General features: G+C 47.3%; 1 protein-coding gene across 2 annotated transcripts; it reads left to right on the plus strand.

The window, feature by feature from the left end:
- Positions 1 to 3772: 3772 nt before the first annotated feature.
- On the plus strand, positions 3773 to 15743 carry SALL2 (spalt like transcription factor 2; the record flags this gene model as incomplete). 2 transcript variants are annotated; one of them, XM_082648432.1, is made up of 2 exons in its annotated part: positions 3773 to 3845; positions 12253 to 15743. In XM_082648432.1, 2 exons carry the CDS (start codon positions 3773 to 3775, stop codon positions 15192 to 15194), a joined length of 3015 nt encoding a protein of 1004 aa, XP_082504558.1. In that variant the 3' UTR covers positions 15195 to 15743. The 2 variants fall into 2 exon arrangements, with proteins under 2 accessions (XP_082504558.1, XP_082504559.1); XM_082648433.1 differs by lacking the exon at positions 3773 to 3845 and adding an exon at positions 11796 to 11862.
- Positions 15744 to 19792: the final 4049 nt, after the last annotated feature.

Consider the following 19792-nt stretch of genomic DNA (forward strand, 5'->3'; position numbering starts at 1 on the left):
AATTTCCTGGACTCCCACATGACTGTAGTTGTATTGTTAGAGCAAAAGCCATTATGAGTCTAGAAACACTTTCAGTGACTTAAAAGTGTATTACACTCAACAACATCAACAAACATTTGGGCAACAGTAGTATATACATTTGAGAGGCATGTTATTTATTGGGGCCACAGGCTGGGCTCACTTCATGTGTACATGGATTCTGCTGCAACAACACTGCAGACCCCTAAGAATCTAGAGCTTATGATTTAGAAAGCAACAGTCAAGCTCAATTGTCTCAAACTGCAAAAGGATCATTTAAGAGCTTATTTTTAAATCGTAGGCTCCACCCCCCCCCCCCCCCCCCGCCAGAGATTGATTAAGTAGATCAGGGGTAGAGGTTAGGAATGCGAATTCTCCGTAAATTCCCCATGTGGTTGATTACCTTGAGTCCAGAGGAGTTACAGAGCTCTGGGAATTAGCATCCCTGACTGGCCCCTCTTCTTTCTCTTCCAAGGATCTCATTCCAGTCACCTACCTTCTCTTTGTTCTTCACAGTTCTGGGCTTCTTTAACTGGAGTGTTATGCTGATATCACAAAACAACACGTAGGAAAATCTCTGAGAGTCAAACATAATGACTGGCTTTCTTCAAAGAGCAACAACATTCAATTATGCTTCAATTTTTTTAAAAAGCAACATCATATCTTTGCTTTTCAGGGACTTATTTTTTTGATACTAACAGTACCTTAACATCCATTTTAACTAATTCAGAGGCAACCTGTGCTCACAAATGAAGGATACAGAGATTATGCTCAAGTGGTCTGGCTTGAAAATTGGCTCCACAATGTAAACACCCAACAGTACTTTAAGCTATTCCTGAAGAGAGGAAAAATTTTAAGTCAATAGGGAAGCCAAAATAGAAAATGTTGATAAAATTAGAAAATATCATAAGGAGGAACCACAAAACCAGAATAAGAAGCCCATCTTCACCACCAACTCCCCCATCCAGAATATCCTCCCCCACTAGAGCCTCTCAGTCTCCCACACATGAGAAGGAACTGGGGACAGGGTGCCAGGATAAGTCCCTTTTTCCCATCCTTTATTATCGTCAACGCCCTTGAGTGCCTCTTCAGCTTTTTTGGGAACTTAAATGCTTAGTTTACGAGGTCAAATGACTATGGAACATTTTCCAAAAATTAAATCACCAATTAAAGAAAGAACAGTGTTGTTTTAATATTCTCTTCTGCTGTTTCTCTCAATCTCTCTCTCTCTCTCTCATTTCTCTCTCTCCTTTCATTCTCTTGCTCTTTCTCTCCCTCCCTTCTTTTCTCCCTCTCTCTCCCTCTCTCTCCTTCCCCTCCCCTCTCCACTTCACCACACACAGAAACCCCTTTTCAAAGGGGCTTTTTTCCAACTCAGTGAAGTAAAGTCTTTGCCCCTTTGTGGGGAAGGCTCATTAACATTCCCACAGCAGCATCTCTTCAAGGATTTTACTTTTGTAACTCTGTGGGGAGGTCAAGAGGCCACAGTGGAGAGGTAAAAGGAAAAAATGGTAAATGGGGGAGGGCGGAAGAAAGGAGAGGAGGGGAAAGAGCCCTTCCTTTCACAATAAGGCCAGCAAGAAGGAGGGTGGACCAAAGTAGGAAAAGACCAGACAGACAAGACTCAGTAAAGAGATGAATATTGGGCCCCCAGATCTGCCCTTGGAGATCTCCAGATTCCTGAGAAAAGCAGAAAGCTATGTTCCTTCTCTCATTTCTTTTCCTCAAACAGGAAGTACAAATGGAAACAGTGGAATGAAAGAGTGACAAAACCCAGTCTATTCCACTGAGAAATTAGAAGCTTTCCTGGCCCCAGTGTTCCCATTTCCCCTACAATAGCCTAGTGATAACTGCACCTGTCTACCACAGGGAGGTTAACAGGATGAATGAGACAGTGTCAGCAAGAGTTCCAAGGGTTGACCGTGAGGGAGCCACTCAAGGTCCTGACCCCAAAGGACTGGGAAAATAATGGAGATTCAGTGAACTCCAAAGCAAAGATCAGAGTGCTTTCCAAATCTCTTCAGATGGTGGTACCTGCTTCATTTGTCACCAGCAACCCTCCTACCATCTGTCTCTCTCTCCCTTTCTTAGTATTGCCAAAATAGCCTGGACTTGCGTAAGGGAAGAAATGACGGAAACTTCAAGTTTGCACCCAACACTGAGTGAGCTTTGCTTTGTTATTCTCTGAAGACACAGCCATCAGAGATTTGCATCACTCAACTCCAAAGGGGAAAATCATTCCCACTTTCCTAACAGATGGTGTTTCAGATGCTCTCTTAGCCAGAAGAGTAAAAGATAAATAAGGTTAAAAGAGAGGACCTAGGCATAAAGCTAGAAGATAGGGCATATCTGGATATTCTATGCCCAGGGGTAACAGCAGTACCTTAAATTCGGGAGGAACAGCAAGGTCAGAAGTTAAAGAACAATAAACCAATCACCCTTAAGTGTGCAAGCTGAACAGGAGAGATCCAGTTGGTTGGTTGCCAAATGATGTATTCTTAAAGGTCAAACTTCACATCCACAAAGAAATTCTTTCCACAGAATCCTTGACAACTGTTTTCAGCCTCTGTGAGAACATATTACAGAGAGTTCCCACATTTATTGGAGAGTCCATTACACGTTAGAAAGTTCCTTTATATTGAGCTGAAAGTGCCTCCTTGTAGCTTCTACTCTGAAGTACCAGAGAACTCATCTATATCATCTTCTCAAAGGTGGCATCCCTCAACCCTGGGAGCTGGACAGGAGTGGGAGAGACAGAAGAGACACTATTTTAAATGAGATTCCTTAAGATCAATCTTTTTTTTTTTTCACACTAGGAGTCTGGTGGCATATTGTACCTTTAACAAGACAGAGGGGGAAAAATGCTAGACTACTGTCAGATACACCTGGCTTGCAGGCCTGTCTCTGTTGCATCATAGCTGTGCAGTCTTGGATAGGTTACTTAACCTCACTGAGCCTTTCGGTTTATCTATAAAGAGGATCATCTATAAACAGGAGTAGTAAAACCTGCTGTGCTAACCTCAAAGTTGTAATACTCAAAATATGTCCTGTACACGAAAATATCCTATAAATTATAAAGAGATCTACATATATTAAGTTATTATTATAATGACCTTTTTTGCTCAGTCTTTTTGTCAGCCTTTCACATCCTCATTTTTGACTGGCAGGTAGCTGACTTCTTGGCCTTATAATCAGGATATACCAGAAAGTTCTCATTTCAGCTTATACCTCAGAAGCAGTCCCATCATCAAACAAGGTGGCATAGAATCATGAAATAACCAAAAAGCACTGTGAAGAGCTTGGAAGAAGAGTTAGAAAAACAACCGAGGGACATTTTCTGAACAGGCACAGGGAAAGGCCGGGAGCCTGGGCAGGGAGGAGAGGGTTAAATCCTTTCCTCTGCAGTACAAAAGAAAAGAGTGTGCGGAAAGATTAGGATTTTTGCTTTTACAATGGGAGCTGCAGAAGCGTAGGGAAGAAGCTGAAGAAAAAAAAGGGGGCGTCTCCCCTTTAAAGACTTGCAGAGATTGAGAGAGAAGAGAGAGAGAGAGTCAGGGACAGAGAATCAGAGCGCGCGCGTCTGTCTGTCTGTCTGTCTGTCCCTTGGAAGGGAGAACATCTCTGCTTCACAGTGGTTGGCACTGGGGGAGAGGCATCAGTTGGCTTCAGACCCAAGGGGGAGACCAGACCAGGTCACCCCGGTTAAGACTAAGTGAGAGTTGCCCCTCCCCGTCCCACCTCTCTCCACCCGGGAATGTCTCGGCGAAAGCAGCGGAAACCCCAACAGTTAATCTCGGACTGCGAAGGTCCCAGCGCGTCTGAGAACGGTGGGTGCCGGGGAGGGGTTGGGGGGGCCTTGAGCCCAAGCCTGTGTGGGTCAGGCCAGGGCAAGGGGAGGGCACCCGGGCCATGGGCAAAACCAGGGGGAGAACTTGGTCGCTGGGGGGTTGAAAGAGTTGAGATGCAGCGTGTAAGGAGATGACCTGTGCTGGGGAGAAGCCCCGCTTGGCTTTTCTCGGGGTTGATTATGTTTGTGTTTTCTGTGTTGTTTTTCTCTGGATGAAATGGAGTTTTCAAACTGGCTCTGTTTCCCCACCCAAGAGTTTTCTCCCCAGGTCCCCCCTTTGCTCACTGGTCTTTGTGCCGTTGCTAAGTAACCTCCTCAGACCTGAAGATCGTCTCTTAGGGGTGGGATTTTCCCCCCTTTTCTTTCTGGAGAGTTGGGTTGCAAGAGAATGAATTGGATAAACGTGAAGGGTCCCCTGAGGGAGAAGAGAAAAAAGTTTCTCATTGTTGGGCTGAGCAGAGAACAGATCAGAGCTCCCAGAGGGAGAGAGCTAATGTCGGTCAGATGCAGCCTGGTTTGGGGTGTGTATCTGTGTCACCTGGAGTAGAGGCTAGAGGAAAGTTCTGGATGAGGGGCTTAGGTTTGTGTTTCAAGGAAAGCCAAGCTAAAAAAAGTGTATGAGTTAACATACTTGTTGATACATGCATATCATTTTATGGGGATATGATCATTTGTTTAAGTAACAGATTTTCTTTATGAGGGGGGGAAATTTCATGTATTCTTATAACATTCCAGTAAGTAAGAGGCAGCCAACAGAGCAACTAAGGTATTGAGAAATGACATTGCCCAAAGTCTCAGAAACAGAGGTACAGTCAGGTCAGAAACCTAGATTTCATGACATTTAGGGTTAGTGGTGCTCACTCCACCTAAACTAGGGTTTTCCAAGCTTGCTTGCTTGTGGGTAGATCTGGGCTAGAGTCTGGGAATCTGTATCTTTGCAAATGTCCAGGTAATTCTTAGGATCGAGCAAGTTTGGGACAATCTAGTATGGCTACATATGTTCACACTGTGAAAGTCTGAAAGTCCTGGCTCAGGGATAAACTATTTATTTAGCAAACAGTTGATTCACCCAACAATGCAGTGTAGGATTAAGCACACAAGTGTTCTGAAGGCAGACTTTCAGGATTCAAATCCTGGCTCTACCACTTGGTTAGCTGTGCGACCTTGTTGGTTTACTTTGCCTTTCTATGCCTCAGTTTCCTCATCTGTAAAATAGGGATGAATATACTAGCTACCTCATTAGGTTACTGAGCTAATACATGTTAATACACTTGGAAAAATAACTAGCATAAATAAGTGCTTAATACATGTGGCACAGTCCCTAGCATAAATAAGTACTTAATATGTATTATTTTTTTTAAAGACTTTTTTGATGTGGACCATTTTTAAAGTCTTTATTGAATTTGTTACAATACTGCTTCTGTTCTATGTTTTGGTTTTTTGGCCGTGAGGCATGTGGGATCTTAGCTCCCCGACTAGGGATCGAATCTGCGCCCCCTGCATTGGAAGGCAAAGTCTTAACCACTGGACTGCCAGGGAAGTCTATTATTATTATTATTATTATTATTATTATTATTATTATTATTATTATTATATGTGAGTACAGTGCACTTCCTGTAAGTGCTGAAATATGACCAAAGCTCGGGAGCCTCTTGGTGAACTTCAGCATTTCTTTATGAGATGTGTGCCATGAAAAGCTCTAGGATAATGTATTTGTAGTAGCTAAAACTAAAATATGGATTAAATTTACCTTTCCACCTGTTGTAAAAAAGGACTTGAGATCAAATCAGTTCACAACATGCTACGGAACAACCTTAACAGACATATTGTTTTGGGTAGAACACATACCCCTCAAGTCAGTGCTTTACTGGGATCCCACTGTGCCAATATTAAGAGGTGGCATGCTGGTGGCATCCTTCCCTCCTGGGACACGTTAGCCCCCCTTAATGCTGCTGCAGGCCGGATGTTTCCTCCTCCTGCTCTACAGGAGACTTCCCCCAGAGCCTCAGAGTTGCCTTACAGTCCTGCTCCCCTGCTGGTTAGATTGTGGAACAATGCTGAATCCCCTCCAACCCAGAGGCATCCTCTCCTCTCCCCCCCATCCTCTCTTCTTCCCACATCCTCAGTTCACCCATTCCCTATACCGCTGCTGAGGAAGAATCTGGGAGGGAGTCACAAGAAATCGTTCACAACTGCCCTAAGGGGATTCTCCAGCCCCTTGAACTATAGCTCCCACTTGTGGCTGTGAACACTTGGGGCCACGGGGATGCTGCTGCAAAACCGTCCCCATAGAAACAGTGCAGGCTTGAACTCACTGGCAGCAACAAATTTCAGTTGAAATTTTGCCTTTGAGCCATAAAAGTTGAAAACATAAATGTTAAGGAGCAAGGAAGCAGTAGTAACCTTAAGAAAGATCTGCCTTCAGAATTCTCCTGAGAGACTGAAAGATCCTTGGGCTACTTGTATGACTTGGCGTGTCACTGGGTCTCATTTGTAAGATGAGGTGGCTAATATGAAAATCTAAATTCCTTCCTGCTTTTATAAGATATATAGATAGGGTTTCTATTCATTTATGTGATCTTCAGGCTCCTGAGTTTTCGTTCCGCCCCAGGGACTGTTTCTTGTTCTGCATGCCCCAAAATTAGGTAGGGAGGGCTCTGGTTCGGGGGCTCTTACACATGTCCTTTTACAGGTATACCTGTGGAACTATGGGCATCATCATGACCATCTGCAGACATTTATTTAGTAAGCTAGGGTGCCACTAAGGTTTTCAAGAGTCTTTGCCTTCTTTTAAGCAATGTTTACCATATGTGACAAGCAAATGCTGAGCCTTTGTTGCACATTTTAAAAGCCTCATCTCTGCAGTGACCTAAGATATCACCAAGGCACAGTCTGAAAAACCTGTTTTCCCACCCTGTTTCTGCTCAGCTTCCCTGACCAGAACACCAAAACCTACCAGAATAGTTATTGCATATAAGTGATGAGAGGGAAATAGTCTATTTGCTTAAAAACTCTGGAGAGAAAAAAAAATTTCTGTCTCCCCTACAGAGTCTAGAAATCTGGATTAGAGAACATAAGCGATGTGAATTGGGAAAATGTAAACTAGTACATCTGGGAAATAAAGGAAACGATCAGAAACCCAGATATTTAGTGAGAAGGAGAAACCAGGACAACAGCCAAACAGACCTAGGGGGAGAAATGGCAGTTGGCAGACAGCAAGAGCAGCAAAAGGGGAAGGAAGGCAAAAATAGAGTTTTGAGGGTTCTGTTCTCTTTAGAACTGGAGGTAGAGAGCATCGCCTCTCAGGGTATTGATCCCTGAGCCTTTCAGCCCTAGGGACTCCTGGGTGAAAGAGAAAACATTTCTGAGTAGATAGAAAGTAACTCAGGGAGGGTGCAACAGAGCACTGGATAAGGAAGCAGAAAACCTGGTTTTCAATCCAGCTTGTACCTTGAAGCTTTGTGACCTTGGGCAGGCCCATTCTTCTGCCAGGGCTTCAGCTTTTAGACTTGAAATAATAATACTCATTGCTACTATTTGCAGAGCATTTACTATTTGTCAGGTACTATGCTAGGCCCTTTATATATTTCCTCTTGTTTATTCCTCCCAACTCTGCTATTATTACCTCCATTAAACTTTTTAAAATTTACGGTAAAATATACATAATAGAATTTATCATTTTTAAGCATACAATTCAGTGGCATTAAGTATATTCACAATGTTGTGCAGCCATCCCCACCATCCATCTCCAGAACTCTTTCATCTTGCAAAACTGAAACTCTATACCCATTAAACAATAACTCCCCATTCCCTTCACCCAACACTCCCAGCCCCTGGAAATCACCATTCTACTTTCTGTCTCTTTCTGTGAATTTACCAATTCTAGAGACCTCATATAATGGACTGATACAATATTTGTCCTTTTGCGTCTGGCTTATTTCACTTAGCATAATGTTTTCAAGGCTCACCCATGTTGTAGCATGTATAAGAATTTCATTCCTTTTTGTGGCTATACCCCCATTTTTAAAAGAAATGCAAGTCTTAGAGAAATTAAGAAACTTTCCCAAGGTCACAAAGATTAGAAAGTGCTGGGACGTTAACCCAAGTCTGATTCAGAGCTGGCACTCTCAATCACTGTGCTTAATGAGAGGTCATATCTCTAAAGTCCCTTCCAGCTCCAAAATGGTATGAATTCCAAGTGCCATTCATACCAAGTGCCGAGTCCTTTGATATCAGAAAAACGTCCTTAAAAAAAAACCACCCTTTTTTGTGTTTGATCTAAGATATTCCTATTCTGGAAACAAATATATTTTTCTCACTTAGCACCAGATGTATAAATCTTTGTGCCTGTTTGTCCACTGTGTTGCACAGGCCAAGGGTGCATTTACTAGGTGTGGGTAGCAAAGGAGTATGTGTATGTATTTAGGAGAGAGGAGTAAGGAAGAGAAGATGAGACATTCTCCTTCAGAAGTTATCTATGCAGCAGTTACAGAATCAACTCATAATTGTGGACACTACCAATCTGTGTTGGTCCAACATTAAGTTTAGGCAGGGGCTTACATAGCGTGCTTGTTTCTTTAACGGCTGGATGATGCTTGAACTCTGTGTAGAACAAAGCCTTTCATTTTACAATTGGAAGTATGGCTCAAGATGCACATACCCTGGGAAGGGCAATACAGTCACTTAAATTCATAGACAGGTGTATATCATGTCAAATTCTGCTCCTGAAAGCAGGATACAAGAGAGGCAAAGTGTGGCTGTGGTCAGAGTAGAGAGGCAACCCGATGGGAAGATTTTGCATTGAGCAACTCATTTTGCCTACATCCTAATTTTGGCCGAGTTGAGCACAGGTAAGATTTGTGAGGAGCAGGGTGGAAGGTTTGATGGGGAGGACACGCCTCTGATGTGTACTGTGGGTCTCATCCTTGGTTGTACATCAGAATCACTTGAGGAGCTTTACAAACACTGATGCCTAGATCCCACCCTCAGGGAATCTGAATTAATTGGTCTAGGGTACGGCCTGGCCATTGGGATTTTTAAAAGCTCTCGCAGTAATTCTCATGGGCAGCAAAGTTTGAGAACCCGTGTTCAGCTCTACCACCCTGCTACCCACCAATTTTCCTCTGTTCTCCCAGCCATCCTCTCCCGTTTAATGAGTTACCAGGTTTAGAGAGTCACTTAGTTTCCTTTTTCCTTGTCGTTTCAGCTCTTCATAAATTTAAACAAGCATGTCCCTGTCTCAGTCCTATGTCCACCCCAGACTTTACATGTGACCCAGGATAGCTTACCTCACCTTATCTGCTATCTAGGGACACCATTACCAGCTTAGTTTATTCCTGTGTTTATGACTTCATTCGTGTCTGCCTAAGAATCCTGCCCCCCTTTTCAGGATAGGCAGTGAGTGCAAAGTGCTGAGAAATAGAGGCTTCCTCTTACAGGTGGCTGTTGATCCGTCACCTTTCACCAGGGACTGAATTTACCTTAAAGAAGAGCCCAGATCAAATTACGCATCAGAAAGCAAGTTTCATTAAAGAGCAAGAAAGGGGACAGTGTTTCCCAGGAGAAGATGAAAAGAAAAGGATTTCTTTTCTTGTCGGAAGACTTGACAAAACAGCAACTTGATATCAAATGTTCAATGCTAATTAACAAATGCTCAGTAGAAAGCTTCCATCTGATTCCCTCTCTGTTACTGAGGCCAGAGAGCAAATGGCAGGTAGAAGCTACACAGGGCCCTTTCTCTAGCTTAGGGAAGCCACACAATGTTGATGTGCTTGGGAAAGCACTGGACAGGAGTCAAAAGTCTGAATGCTTGCTTCACTGAATTACTGTGTGAACTTGGAAGAGTCACTTAACCTCTCCAAGCTTCCATTTTCTTATCTGTAAAAATAGACAACATTGCATTAACCTGTGACTTGCCATATTGAAATAGAACCCCCTCTCCCTCATTGTCAGGGTCAGGCCTGGAAGCATGTAGCTCATCTGTTTCAGAGCCATTGTCCACAGTGTTAAGGCCCTTGTGATTATCTGAAGTTTCAAAACATAATTCAGTACAATGTTTTCAATGAAAGTGGACGTTACTAATATTACATTGTTTCAGCTCCCCCCAAAAAAGACTTCCTACCCTTGATATATGCCAATTATATCAGCCTCAGAAATTAATAAGATTGCTAATTCCCTGGCGGTCCAGTGGTTAGGACTCCAGGCTTACACTGCTGAGGGCCTGGATTCGGGGAACTAAGGTCCTGTGCAAGCTGTGCGGCTTGGCCATAAATAAATAAATAAATAAGAAATTAATAGGCAACATGAAAACAGATCTAATTTTAATATATATGTATTTTATTTTGATTGTTTTGCCACTGACAATATAAATTCTCTAATTCATAATATTTGGGACTCCTCCCAAAGTTTAAAGTCTCATATATACATGTTGTTATTATTTTATACATATTATTTTATCCCCACAATATTTCTCTGATGAAGATAGCACAGCTACAACATTACCACTTTACAAAAAAGGAAATGGGGGCATAGCATGGTGTGACTGACCACCACGCCTCAATTTATCAGCCAGACAAGATTGGAACTGGGATTAGAACAATGTGGATTTACTGATGCCTTTGGCAAACCACAAAACTAAGGACTTGTGGTCATTTCCTGTAAGTAAGATAAGCTCTTTTAAGGAAGTGGGAAACCCATTAAGACTCATTTCAAGGTAGAAAGGGAATGCAGAGTACCTGGTCCAGGAGGCATCTTATCCCTACTTATCCTCTCCCTGAATAGGAGGCCACCTCTGTGCTGGTGAGCAGGTGTTAAGTCATTCCTAGGCATTCAAGCCAGGTTGGGGCTAAAAGGGGCTTTAGGCACTGAGAGGCTGCTTGGTAACTCCCTCCTACTGCATTTTCCCCATTGTTTCAGGAGAAGCTCCCCTCCCCCCAGGTTAGAGCTAGGTAGGCCTCTGCAGGCTAGCATCTCCCCAAACCCAGCTGTCCTCAGTAGTGGCTGTGTTGGCAGAGAAAGACAACGGAAGAAGAAGGGTAGAGAAGAGGGTACTAAATAGGAGATGGCCCCTTAAATAAGCATGAACTCTCTAAATTAGGTGTGGGCTGGGTGACCTGTGGAGTAACTCGCATTCAGCTATTATTCTGGGGGAGGAGGGGCGGGGAGTAAAGGGGCTTAGTGTTACGCAGAGAGGAGTCCTGAAACGACTTCCTTGGAAATTCTACCTCGGGGCCTCCCACCCTGAGAAACTTCTTTTGTGGATGGGGTGGGGGTAGGGTGGGAATGGAGGTCAGGAAAACAGGACAAAACTTGGGGTATCTTGGGGGCACCAGATTATGTGTGTGTAGGTAAGGGGTAGGTGTGCTGGGATTCCCCCTCCCGCTCTGGCCCTCAGACCACCCTCTCTGGAGCCCACGTTTTCCAGGCTCAGCGGATCCTTTATCCAAAGGAAAATAAGAGAAGCCTGTCGCTTTGCTCTGTTGAGCAAGGCTGTGTTTCCTACTGTGCCCCCTTGAGCTTGCTGGGGGATTGGGGGGGAGAGGGGGCAGGTCTGGGCAAGGACATCCGGAGATGGGGGGAGCTGGCAGAGGGTAAGGAAAGGTGGACCCCCGCCATGCCCCACAGCACCTGTCACTGAGCCTCCGGAAACCCTCCCGGGCTCTGGGCTCTGGGCTCGCTCCCCTCCCTCCCCAGCAGCTCCTCCCCCATCTCCCCTCTCCCAGCTTTCTCGTTCCAGCTCCTCCCCTCCTCCGCGACTCCTCGCTCCCCTCCCCCTCCTCCGCCGCTCCCTGCCCCCGCCGCCGATCTCCATCTCCGCAGTCTGGGCCGCTGGGTGCAGAAGCTGCCGCAGCCCCGGCGGCCAGTGCCGCCTCCCCCAATCCGGATACCCATTGTCTCCCACTCCACCTGGCCCTCCACCTCCCACACAACCATGGCGCACGAAGCCGGGAGGAGCTCTCGTCTCGGGGGGCCCTGCGGGGAGCCGGCGGAGCTTGGAGGTGCGGTAGGGCCCGGCCCGGGCAGGGGTAGGGGTGGAGGGGACGCGGGGGGCGGGGAGAGGACTTTCGGTGGACGAGATAGAAGGCACGATTCTCTCCACAGGACCCGGTACTCACACCCAGTCCTTGCGCCCGCCAGTGGCCCGGGGGGTGGTGGTGGAGGGGGGGAGTAGCTTGTGCATGCCCGCTTCCCCTCCCTCCTGGCCCCCAGTGCTGGCGAGTCTCCTGTCCAGGCGGGACAGCACTGAGCTCTAGCCTCCTGCACGGCCAGCCGGATGGTGAGCTCATCTCCCCACCCCCACTAGCGGTTACTGGGCTCGTTGTTAATTACAGCCTCTGCATACCCATCCGAACCGCACCACCCACGCTCTTTCCTTGTCTTCTTCCCAGGTGATGCTAGCGAGGAGGACCACCCCCAAGTCTGTGCCAAGTGCTGCGCACAATTCACTGACCCAGCTGAATTCCTCGCCCACCAGAATGCATGTTCTCCTGACCCCCCTGTAATGGTGATAATTGGGGGCCAGGAGAACCCCAACAACTCTTCGACCTCTTCTGAACCCCGGCCTGAGGGCCACAGCAGTCCCCAGGTCATGGAGGCCGAGCAGAGCAACCCGTCGGATTCCGGGTCCTCTGTACCCACAGATCCCACCTGGGGCCCAGAGCGGAGGGGAGAGGAGTCTTCGGGGCACTTTCTCGTAGCTGCCACAGGTACAGCAGCTGGGGGAGGTGGGGGCCTGATCTTGGCCAGCCCTAAGCTAGGAGCAACTCCATTACCTCCAGAATCCACTCCTGCACCACCACCCCCTCCACCTCCTCCTCCGCCCCCAGGTGTAGGCAGCGGCCACTTGAACATCCCTCTGATCTTGGAAGAGCTCCGGGTACTGCAGCAGCGGCAGATCCATCAGATGCAGATGACTGAGCAAATCTGCCGGCAGGTGCTGCTGCTTGGCTCCTTAGGCCAGACAGTGGGCACCCCTTCCAGCCCCTCCGAGTTACCTGGGACAGCCGCCGTCTCCTCCACCAAGCCTTTGCTCCCCCTCTTCAGCCCCATCAAGCCTGTCCAAACTGGCAAGACACTGGCGCCTTCCTCCACCTCCTCTTCCTCAGGGGCGGAAACACCCAAGCAGGCTTTCTTCCACCTTTATCATCCCCTGGGGTCACAGCACCCTTTTGCTGCCGGAGGGGTCGGGCGAAGCCACAAACCCACCCCTGCCCCCTCCCCGGCCCTGTCAGGCAGCACAGATCAGCTGATTGCCTCGCCTCATCTGGCATTCCCAGGCACCACGGGACTACTGGCAGCACAGTGTCTTGGGGCAGCCCGGGGCCTCGAGGCTACTGCCTCCCCAGGGCTCCTGAAGCCAAAGAATGGAGGTGGTGAGCTGGGCTATGGGGAATTGATGGGTCCCTTGGAGAAGCCTGGTGGACGGCACAAATGCCGCTTCTGTGCCAAAGTATTTGGCAGTGACAGTGCCCTGCAGATCCACCTGCGTTCCCACACAGGTGAGAGGCCCTATAAGTGTAATGTCTGTGGCAACCGCTTTACCACGCGTGGCAACCTCAAAGTGCATTTCCACCGGCATCGGGAGAAGTACCCGCACGTGCAGATGAACCCTCACCCGGTACCAGAGCATCTGGACTACGTCATCACCAGCAGCGGCCTGCCCTATGGTATGTCCGTGCCACCAGAGAAGGCCGAGGAGGAGGCGGCCATGCCAGGTGGTGGTGTGGAACGCAAGCCTCTGGTGGCCTCCACCACGGCACTCAGTGCCACAGAGAGCCTGACGCTGCTCTCCACCGGGGCAGGCACAGCCACGGCTCCTGCGCTCCCTGCTTTCAATAAGTTCGTGCTCATGAAAGCGGTAGAGCCAAAGAGTAAAGCTGATGAAAACACCCCACCCGGGAGCGAGGGCTCAGCCATCGCCGGGGTGGCGGAAAGTGGCACAGCAACCCGCATGCAGCTAAGTAAGCTGGTGACTTCGCTACCCAGCTGGGCCCTGCTTACCAACCACTTTAAGTCCACTGGTAGCTTCCCCTTTCCTTATGTGCTAGAGCCCTTGGGGGCTTCACCCTCCGAGACCTCCAAGCTGCAGCAACTGGTAGAGAAGATTGACCGTCAAGGAGCCGTGGCAGTGGCCTCTACTGCTTCGGGAGCCTCCACAACCTCTGCCCCTGCAACTTCATCCTCAGCCTCATCGGGACCTAACCAGTGTGTCATTTGCCTTCGGGTGCTGAGCTGTCCTCGAGCGCTGCGCCTGCATTACGGCCAACATGGAGGTGAGCGGCCCTTTAAATGCAAAGTGTGTGGCAGAGCTTTCTCTACCCGGGGCAACCTGCGTGCACATTTCGTGGGCCACAAGGCTAGTCCAGCTGCCCGGGCCCAGAACTCCTGCCCCATTTGCCAGAAGAAGTTCACCAATGCTGTTACTCTGCAGCAGCATGTTCGGATGCACCTGGGGGGCCAGATCCCCAACGGTGGTACCACGCTCCCTGAAGGTGGGGGAACTGCCCAGGAGAACGGCCCTGAGCAGTCTGCAGTCTCAGGGGCGGGGAGCTTCCCCCAGCAGCCATCCCAGCAGCCATCCCCAGAAGAGGAGTTGTCCGAAGAGGAAGAAGAGGACGAAGAAGAAGAGGAAGACGTGACTGATGAAGATTCCCTGGCAGGGAGAGGCTCCGAGAGTGGAGGTGAGAAGGCGATATCAGTGCGTGGTGATTCAGAAGAGGCCTCCGGGGCAGAGGAGGAAGTGGGAACTGTGGTGGCAGTGGCCACAGCTGGGAAGGAGATGGACAGTAATGAGAAAACGATTCAACAGCCTTCTCTGCCGCCGCCGCCGCCGCCTGACAGCCTGGATCGAACGCAGCCAGTGGAGCAGGGCGGCAGTGATGTTGCAGGAGGCACAGAAGAGGGGGGCAAACCGGAGAGGAGCGCCAGCCCCGTGTCAGCGTTGGCCCTAGAAGGGGAAGGCAGCAGCCCCACCTTGGTGGAGGAGCTGAGCCTGCAGGAAGCGATGAGAAAGGAGCCCGGAGAGAGCAGTAGCAGAAAGGCCTGTGAGGTGTGTGGCCAGACCTTTCCCACCCAGGCAGCTCTGGAGGAGCATCAGAAGACCCACCCCAAGGAGGGGCCGCTCTTCACTTGTGTTTTCTGCAGGCAGGGCTTTCTCGAACGGGCTACCCTCAAGAAGCATATGCTGCTGGCTCACCACCAGGTACAGCCCTTTGCCCCCCACGGCCCTCAGAATATTGCTGCTCTTTCCTTGGTCCCTGGCTGCTCATCCTCCATCACTTCCCCAGGGCTCTCCCCCTTTCCCCGAAAAGATGACCCCACGATCCCATGAGCCTGTTTTTCTGAACCTGCTGCCCCTTGACCCCGGGGGCAGAAACTGAGAGCTCTGTAGAAGGACCTCCAAGATCTGTGAGCCCTTATTTGTCTATTTCTCTGAGTTCTTATATGATGTGTCCCTAGTGGCTTTTCTCTAATCCCTGAGCTTTGAAATCCTTGTGCTTACAGGGGGGTGGCCCCCTGAGAAACTTTTCTTTCCTCTTCATTCATTGTACCTGAGGAAAATAGATTCTCTACAGCTTTCACATTCCCAAGAAGAACCCTCTCCACCCTCCCTGGGAATGACCCTTCTACCCTCTCCTCTCCCTTTCCCTGTGGCAGGTGCATCTGAGCACCCACATTTGGAATTATAGCCCAGCCCGAAGGGGCCAGCAGCTGTCCCTGGAGGGCCTAGGGCCACTCCTCTCTGGTGACCAGGTCAACCTGCAGGACTTCTTGTCCCAGGGCATTCCTGCCCAGCTGGTGAGGGTGGGCTCCCTGTCTTGCTGAAACCAGGACACGGCTTTACTGTCAAGTGACCTGCCCACCAGGCCCCAGAGTTCCAGCTCCATCTCCATCTCCATCTCCACTACCCCTTCAGGCCCCACACCACCAGTGCTGTTTGGCCCAGGAACTGTGGCTGAGAAGTTGCCTCCAGCAATGGGATCCAGAGAAGCCAAGGAAAAGAGATTCCCCCCTCCTTTTCTTTTGGCCTCTGGCATCCAAGACAGTGCCTGAGAAAGCCCGTCATAGCAGAGAAGCAGCAAACTGTACATTTCTTCTCCTTCCCCCTGCTCCAGAAGGTGCCGACAATGAAGATGCAACAATGTCAGTATCTGGTGGCTGCGCCCCAGGGTGTAGGGAGAAATGAAGGGCATAGGACACTGTTCCCAGTAGTAAGGCACTAATGTGCCTTCCTCACGTTAAGGCAAAGGTGTTGGCTGGTTAATATGCCAAGATATTTTGAGCTTGTCGTATCTTTCATCCTTGCCTCTGAGTTAGGAAACAAGTGGATTTCTTGCTGAGAGGTCTCCCATGGGATGGATATTTTGGGGAAGGAAAGGTGAAGTTCGTATCTTTAACAAGCATTGTTGATGAGGGTTAGCTGAAGGAATAATGGAGCGTTTAGGAGTGTTGCTAAAGCATAGGGCTTGCTGAGAACCTATGTGATTAAGAAAGGGGTGTGATATAAGGGAGGGGACCTCAAACTCTTAATTGGATGGGTTGATGGGTCTCATGAATGTTCTTTTGAACTAATGGTGACTTTAGTGTGCAGCAATGCACCATGGATCATGGGGGATTTCCTAGCACTAGTGTGCTTCTAGTTTTAGATAACTCCCTCCGCTATTCCCTGGCCCCTTGTATTTTCCTCATCTTCCTCTTTCAAGGTCCACTTCCTTCCCATTTTGCTTGTCCACGGACCGGGGCTTATGTCTTTGCCACTGTCTGGTTCTTAGAGTCCCAGACTTTGGGAGATGAGCCCTAGGTGCTGTCCTCCCTGCCTCTCCGTTTTGTAATGAGATGTAGTATTTACTTTTAACATAGGCTCATTTGGAACCGGAGTTCTGAGGAGGAGGGAGTGAGGGTTCTGCTATTGACTGACTTGAGTGATGGCTCCTCCTCCAAAGGTGTAGGCTCCAGTTTCCTAACATAGTAAAATGTGAAGAGCAGACAACGGAGATGTTAGTGTCTTTCCCTTTTCATTAAAGGTGTTTTAACCAAATATTTGTGTGTTTCTCCTTATTTCATTTCAACAGCCAGCTGGGGTGTGATATGAGCATTCCCTAACATTGAGATTCCCTTCCCACCTACGTCTCCTGCCAAAGCTGAACATATGGTGTTGAAATATTTAATTTGCTCAGCCTTGTCCTAAAACAACCTCCAGTGAATGTAATTTCCTTGCAGAAATGGTGTTTGTGTTCTCAGAAGGTAGGGGATTTGCTCACTGTTTATAGCCACTGTCCAGGTTTTCTCTTTGCCTAGAACCTTCTACCACCAGGCTTTTGTATTTTATTTTACTTGTTTTGTTTTGTTTGGAGGTTGAAAGCTGTTTCTTTATCTATCTATCCTGACCTGTAGGCCAGCCTAGCTGACATCAGTTAATCTGCAGAACCAAGATGAATTCATCTTTATGATACTTGAGGTCTGATGTTATAAACAGGAAAAAAAATTCAACCCTAGTAATTTCTACCAACAAGATAATATAAAGGAGAATTCTTAGCAGAGGAAGTGCATTGGGGGTGGGAGAATGAAATGAAGCATATATATATATATTTTTTGTTTTGTTTTGTCTCTCCACAACATGGTAAGGTTCAGATTTGACTCTTAAGACCTTGCTTTCCTAAAGAGAACATTCTCCGGAATTTTTTTTTTTTTTCGTTTGTAAGATTATATCACTGAAACCACATGCTAAAGGGATGGGACTGGTAAAATGATTTGCCTAAAGACATTCAGCCAATCAGTGGCAGAACTGCATTAAGAACCCAGGTCGGCAGAATCCCAGTCTCAGTGCTAACCACCAGTGGTCAGGAATGGTGCTTGCTTTCTGTTACATACTAAAGACTCCTGAAGTGGTGAGGCTGGCTGGAAGACTGAAGGGAAAGGTGAGTAAACCTACTGGCTCGATTCAAGGTAAAGAACAGAGGTTTGATTCTAGTTGCCTCCTGGAGGCAACTTTAAACCCGTCCCGCTTTAAAGGTACCAGTGAATAGGACATGGCGATCTTGTGAAGTCGGCTGGAGAAGAAACAGCTCCTGTCTCTTTAATTCCTTACCAGAGCTTTATAAATCTGTTTTTCTTTTCAGCCTATGGAAGGAGGTAGGTCACCAATCCTTCTATTCCCTTTACCTCCCCTACCCCCACTGGACATAGATAATGCCATTTAACTAATTAAACTAGACTTGCCCTCTCTTTAGATGCCAGTTCCCATTATGGTAACAGCTGTCAGTGAGGCTTCTGCTAATGGGTGCTTCCTTGGGCAGGTCAGCACTGAGCTGGACTCCCCACCCCACTCCTTCATAGCTCTACTTTATTTTCCCTTCTGTCTCCTTTTCATTCTTCTTTTTCCTCTCCTGCTTTTTATTCTTTCATTGACCTACAACTTTTACTTTTCTCTCTTCACCTTTAGTTTATTTCTCTCTTAGAGCCTTCAGTTTCTTCCTTCTTGCAGTCCCCTCCAATCCCCACCCTCAACCCCACCATTTCTTACTCTCAAGCACTTCTCATTTGATCATCCTTTTGGAAGGTGAATTAACTCTAACCTGCTGAAATGAATATGTCAAGAAATGCAGCTTGCGAAACGCTTTACCTGAAATATACATAGTGGATTCAGTTCAAACTAGATGGATAAAAAATCACTAGTACAAGAAGCAAGAGACAGCTTCCTCACTCATTCATTCAGTTAATTTTTGAGGATTTGTTTCAGAGACCAAGTGTTGGGTAGATACAAACGTAAACAAACTTCTGCCCCTAAGGGGGCTCAGTCAAGGAAGAAGAAAAATGAAAACATATTTTTATATCATGGTAGTAAATACTGTGATAGACACAGTGGCCTGTGGGATTCCAGAAAGGGAAATAACTAACTCATGTTACGAAGAGAGAGAAGGGGGCGGGGACGTACCGTTCTCTTACATTCAGTTTTCCTAATAACCATGCTGAAATATATTAACTGAATCCATATGACAACCTAAGGACCAATGCAGTTACCATATAAAAACCTACATAAGGTACGTCAAGTCCCCTTTGGCAGATACAGAGGTGTGCTACTTCAGAGATGTCCCTTTAAGAAAGAACTGGCTACCTAGCTGCAAGAAACCTGGTTAGCTGACAGCCTCTAGCTGTCCTACTGTTCTCCAAACCCCTGGCCAAAGGCTAAGCAAGGTGGTGGGTGGTACAGGGCTTAGCCATTCCCAGGGAACATGGGACTAATGAACGATTCTTGCTATGGAACTCTCCAGTGGTCTGGCAGAGGCTGTCATGTCTGCATCACTGACAGCTTTGGACAGCTCTCCCTGCCCAATCCCATTTTCTTCCCTTTTTCTTTTTACAAGTGTTACTTCCCAATAAAACTTTTGGACTCCTGACTCTCTCAGCATCTGCTTCTCCCAGATTTCAACCTGTGTCACCCCAAAAAAAGGTTTCAATTCTATTGGCACATTTTCATCTCTCACAGATTTCTGGGACTCTGGATACCGTCCCTGGAACTTCTCAGTAAATCAAGGAACATCCGTCTCCTGATCCCCAAAACAAACTTAACTCACATGAGCGTTTCTCCATTAGACCCAACTTTGACTTCCCTTTACATTTCCTTGTCTTTTCTAATGTTTAATTTAACAACAGATTTGCTAATCCCATTGGACACTTTGCTTTTGATCATATAATTAAAAAAAATGAGTAAGGACAAAAGTGAAGAAAAAAAAATTTTGACCAAAGAACCAGTTACGAAGTGCAGTATTTGGTCAATACTGTGGATGTTTCAGTAACCCATTGCTGTGTAACAAACCATCCAAAACTTAGTGTCTTAAACAATAATTATGTATTTGCTTGTGAGTCCATGGGTTGTCCCAACAGGCCTCAGCTAGGATGACTTGTCTATGTTCCATGTGGTGAGGGCTG

The sequence above is a fragment of the Grampus griseus genome (assembly GCF_964374135.1).
Source record: "Grampus griseus genome assembly, chromosome: 2".
Lineage (NCBI taxonomy): Eukaryota > Metazoa > Chordata > Mammalia > Artiodactyla > Delphinidae > Grampus > Grampus griseus.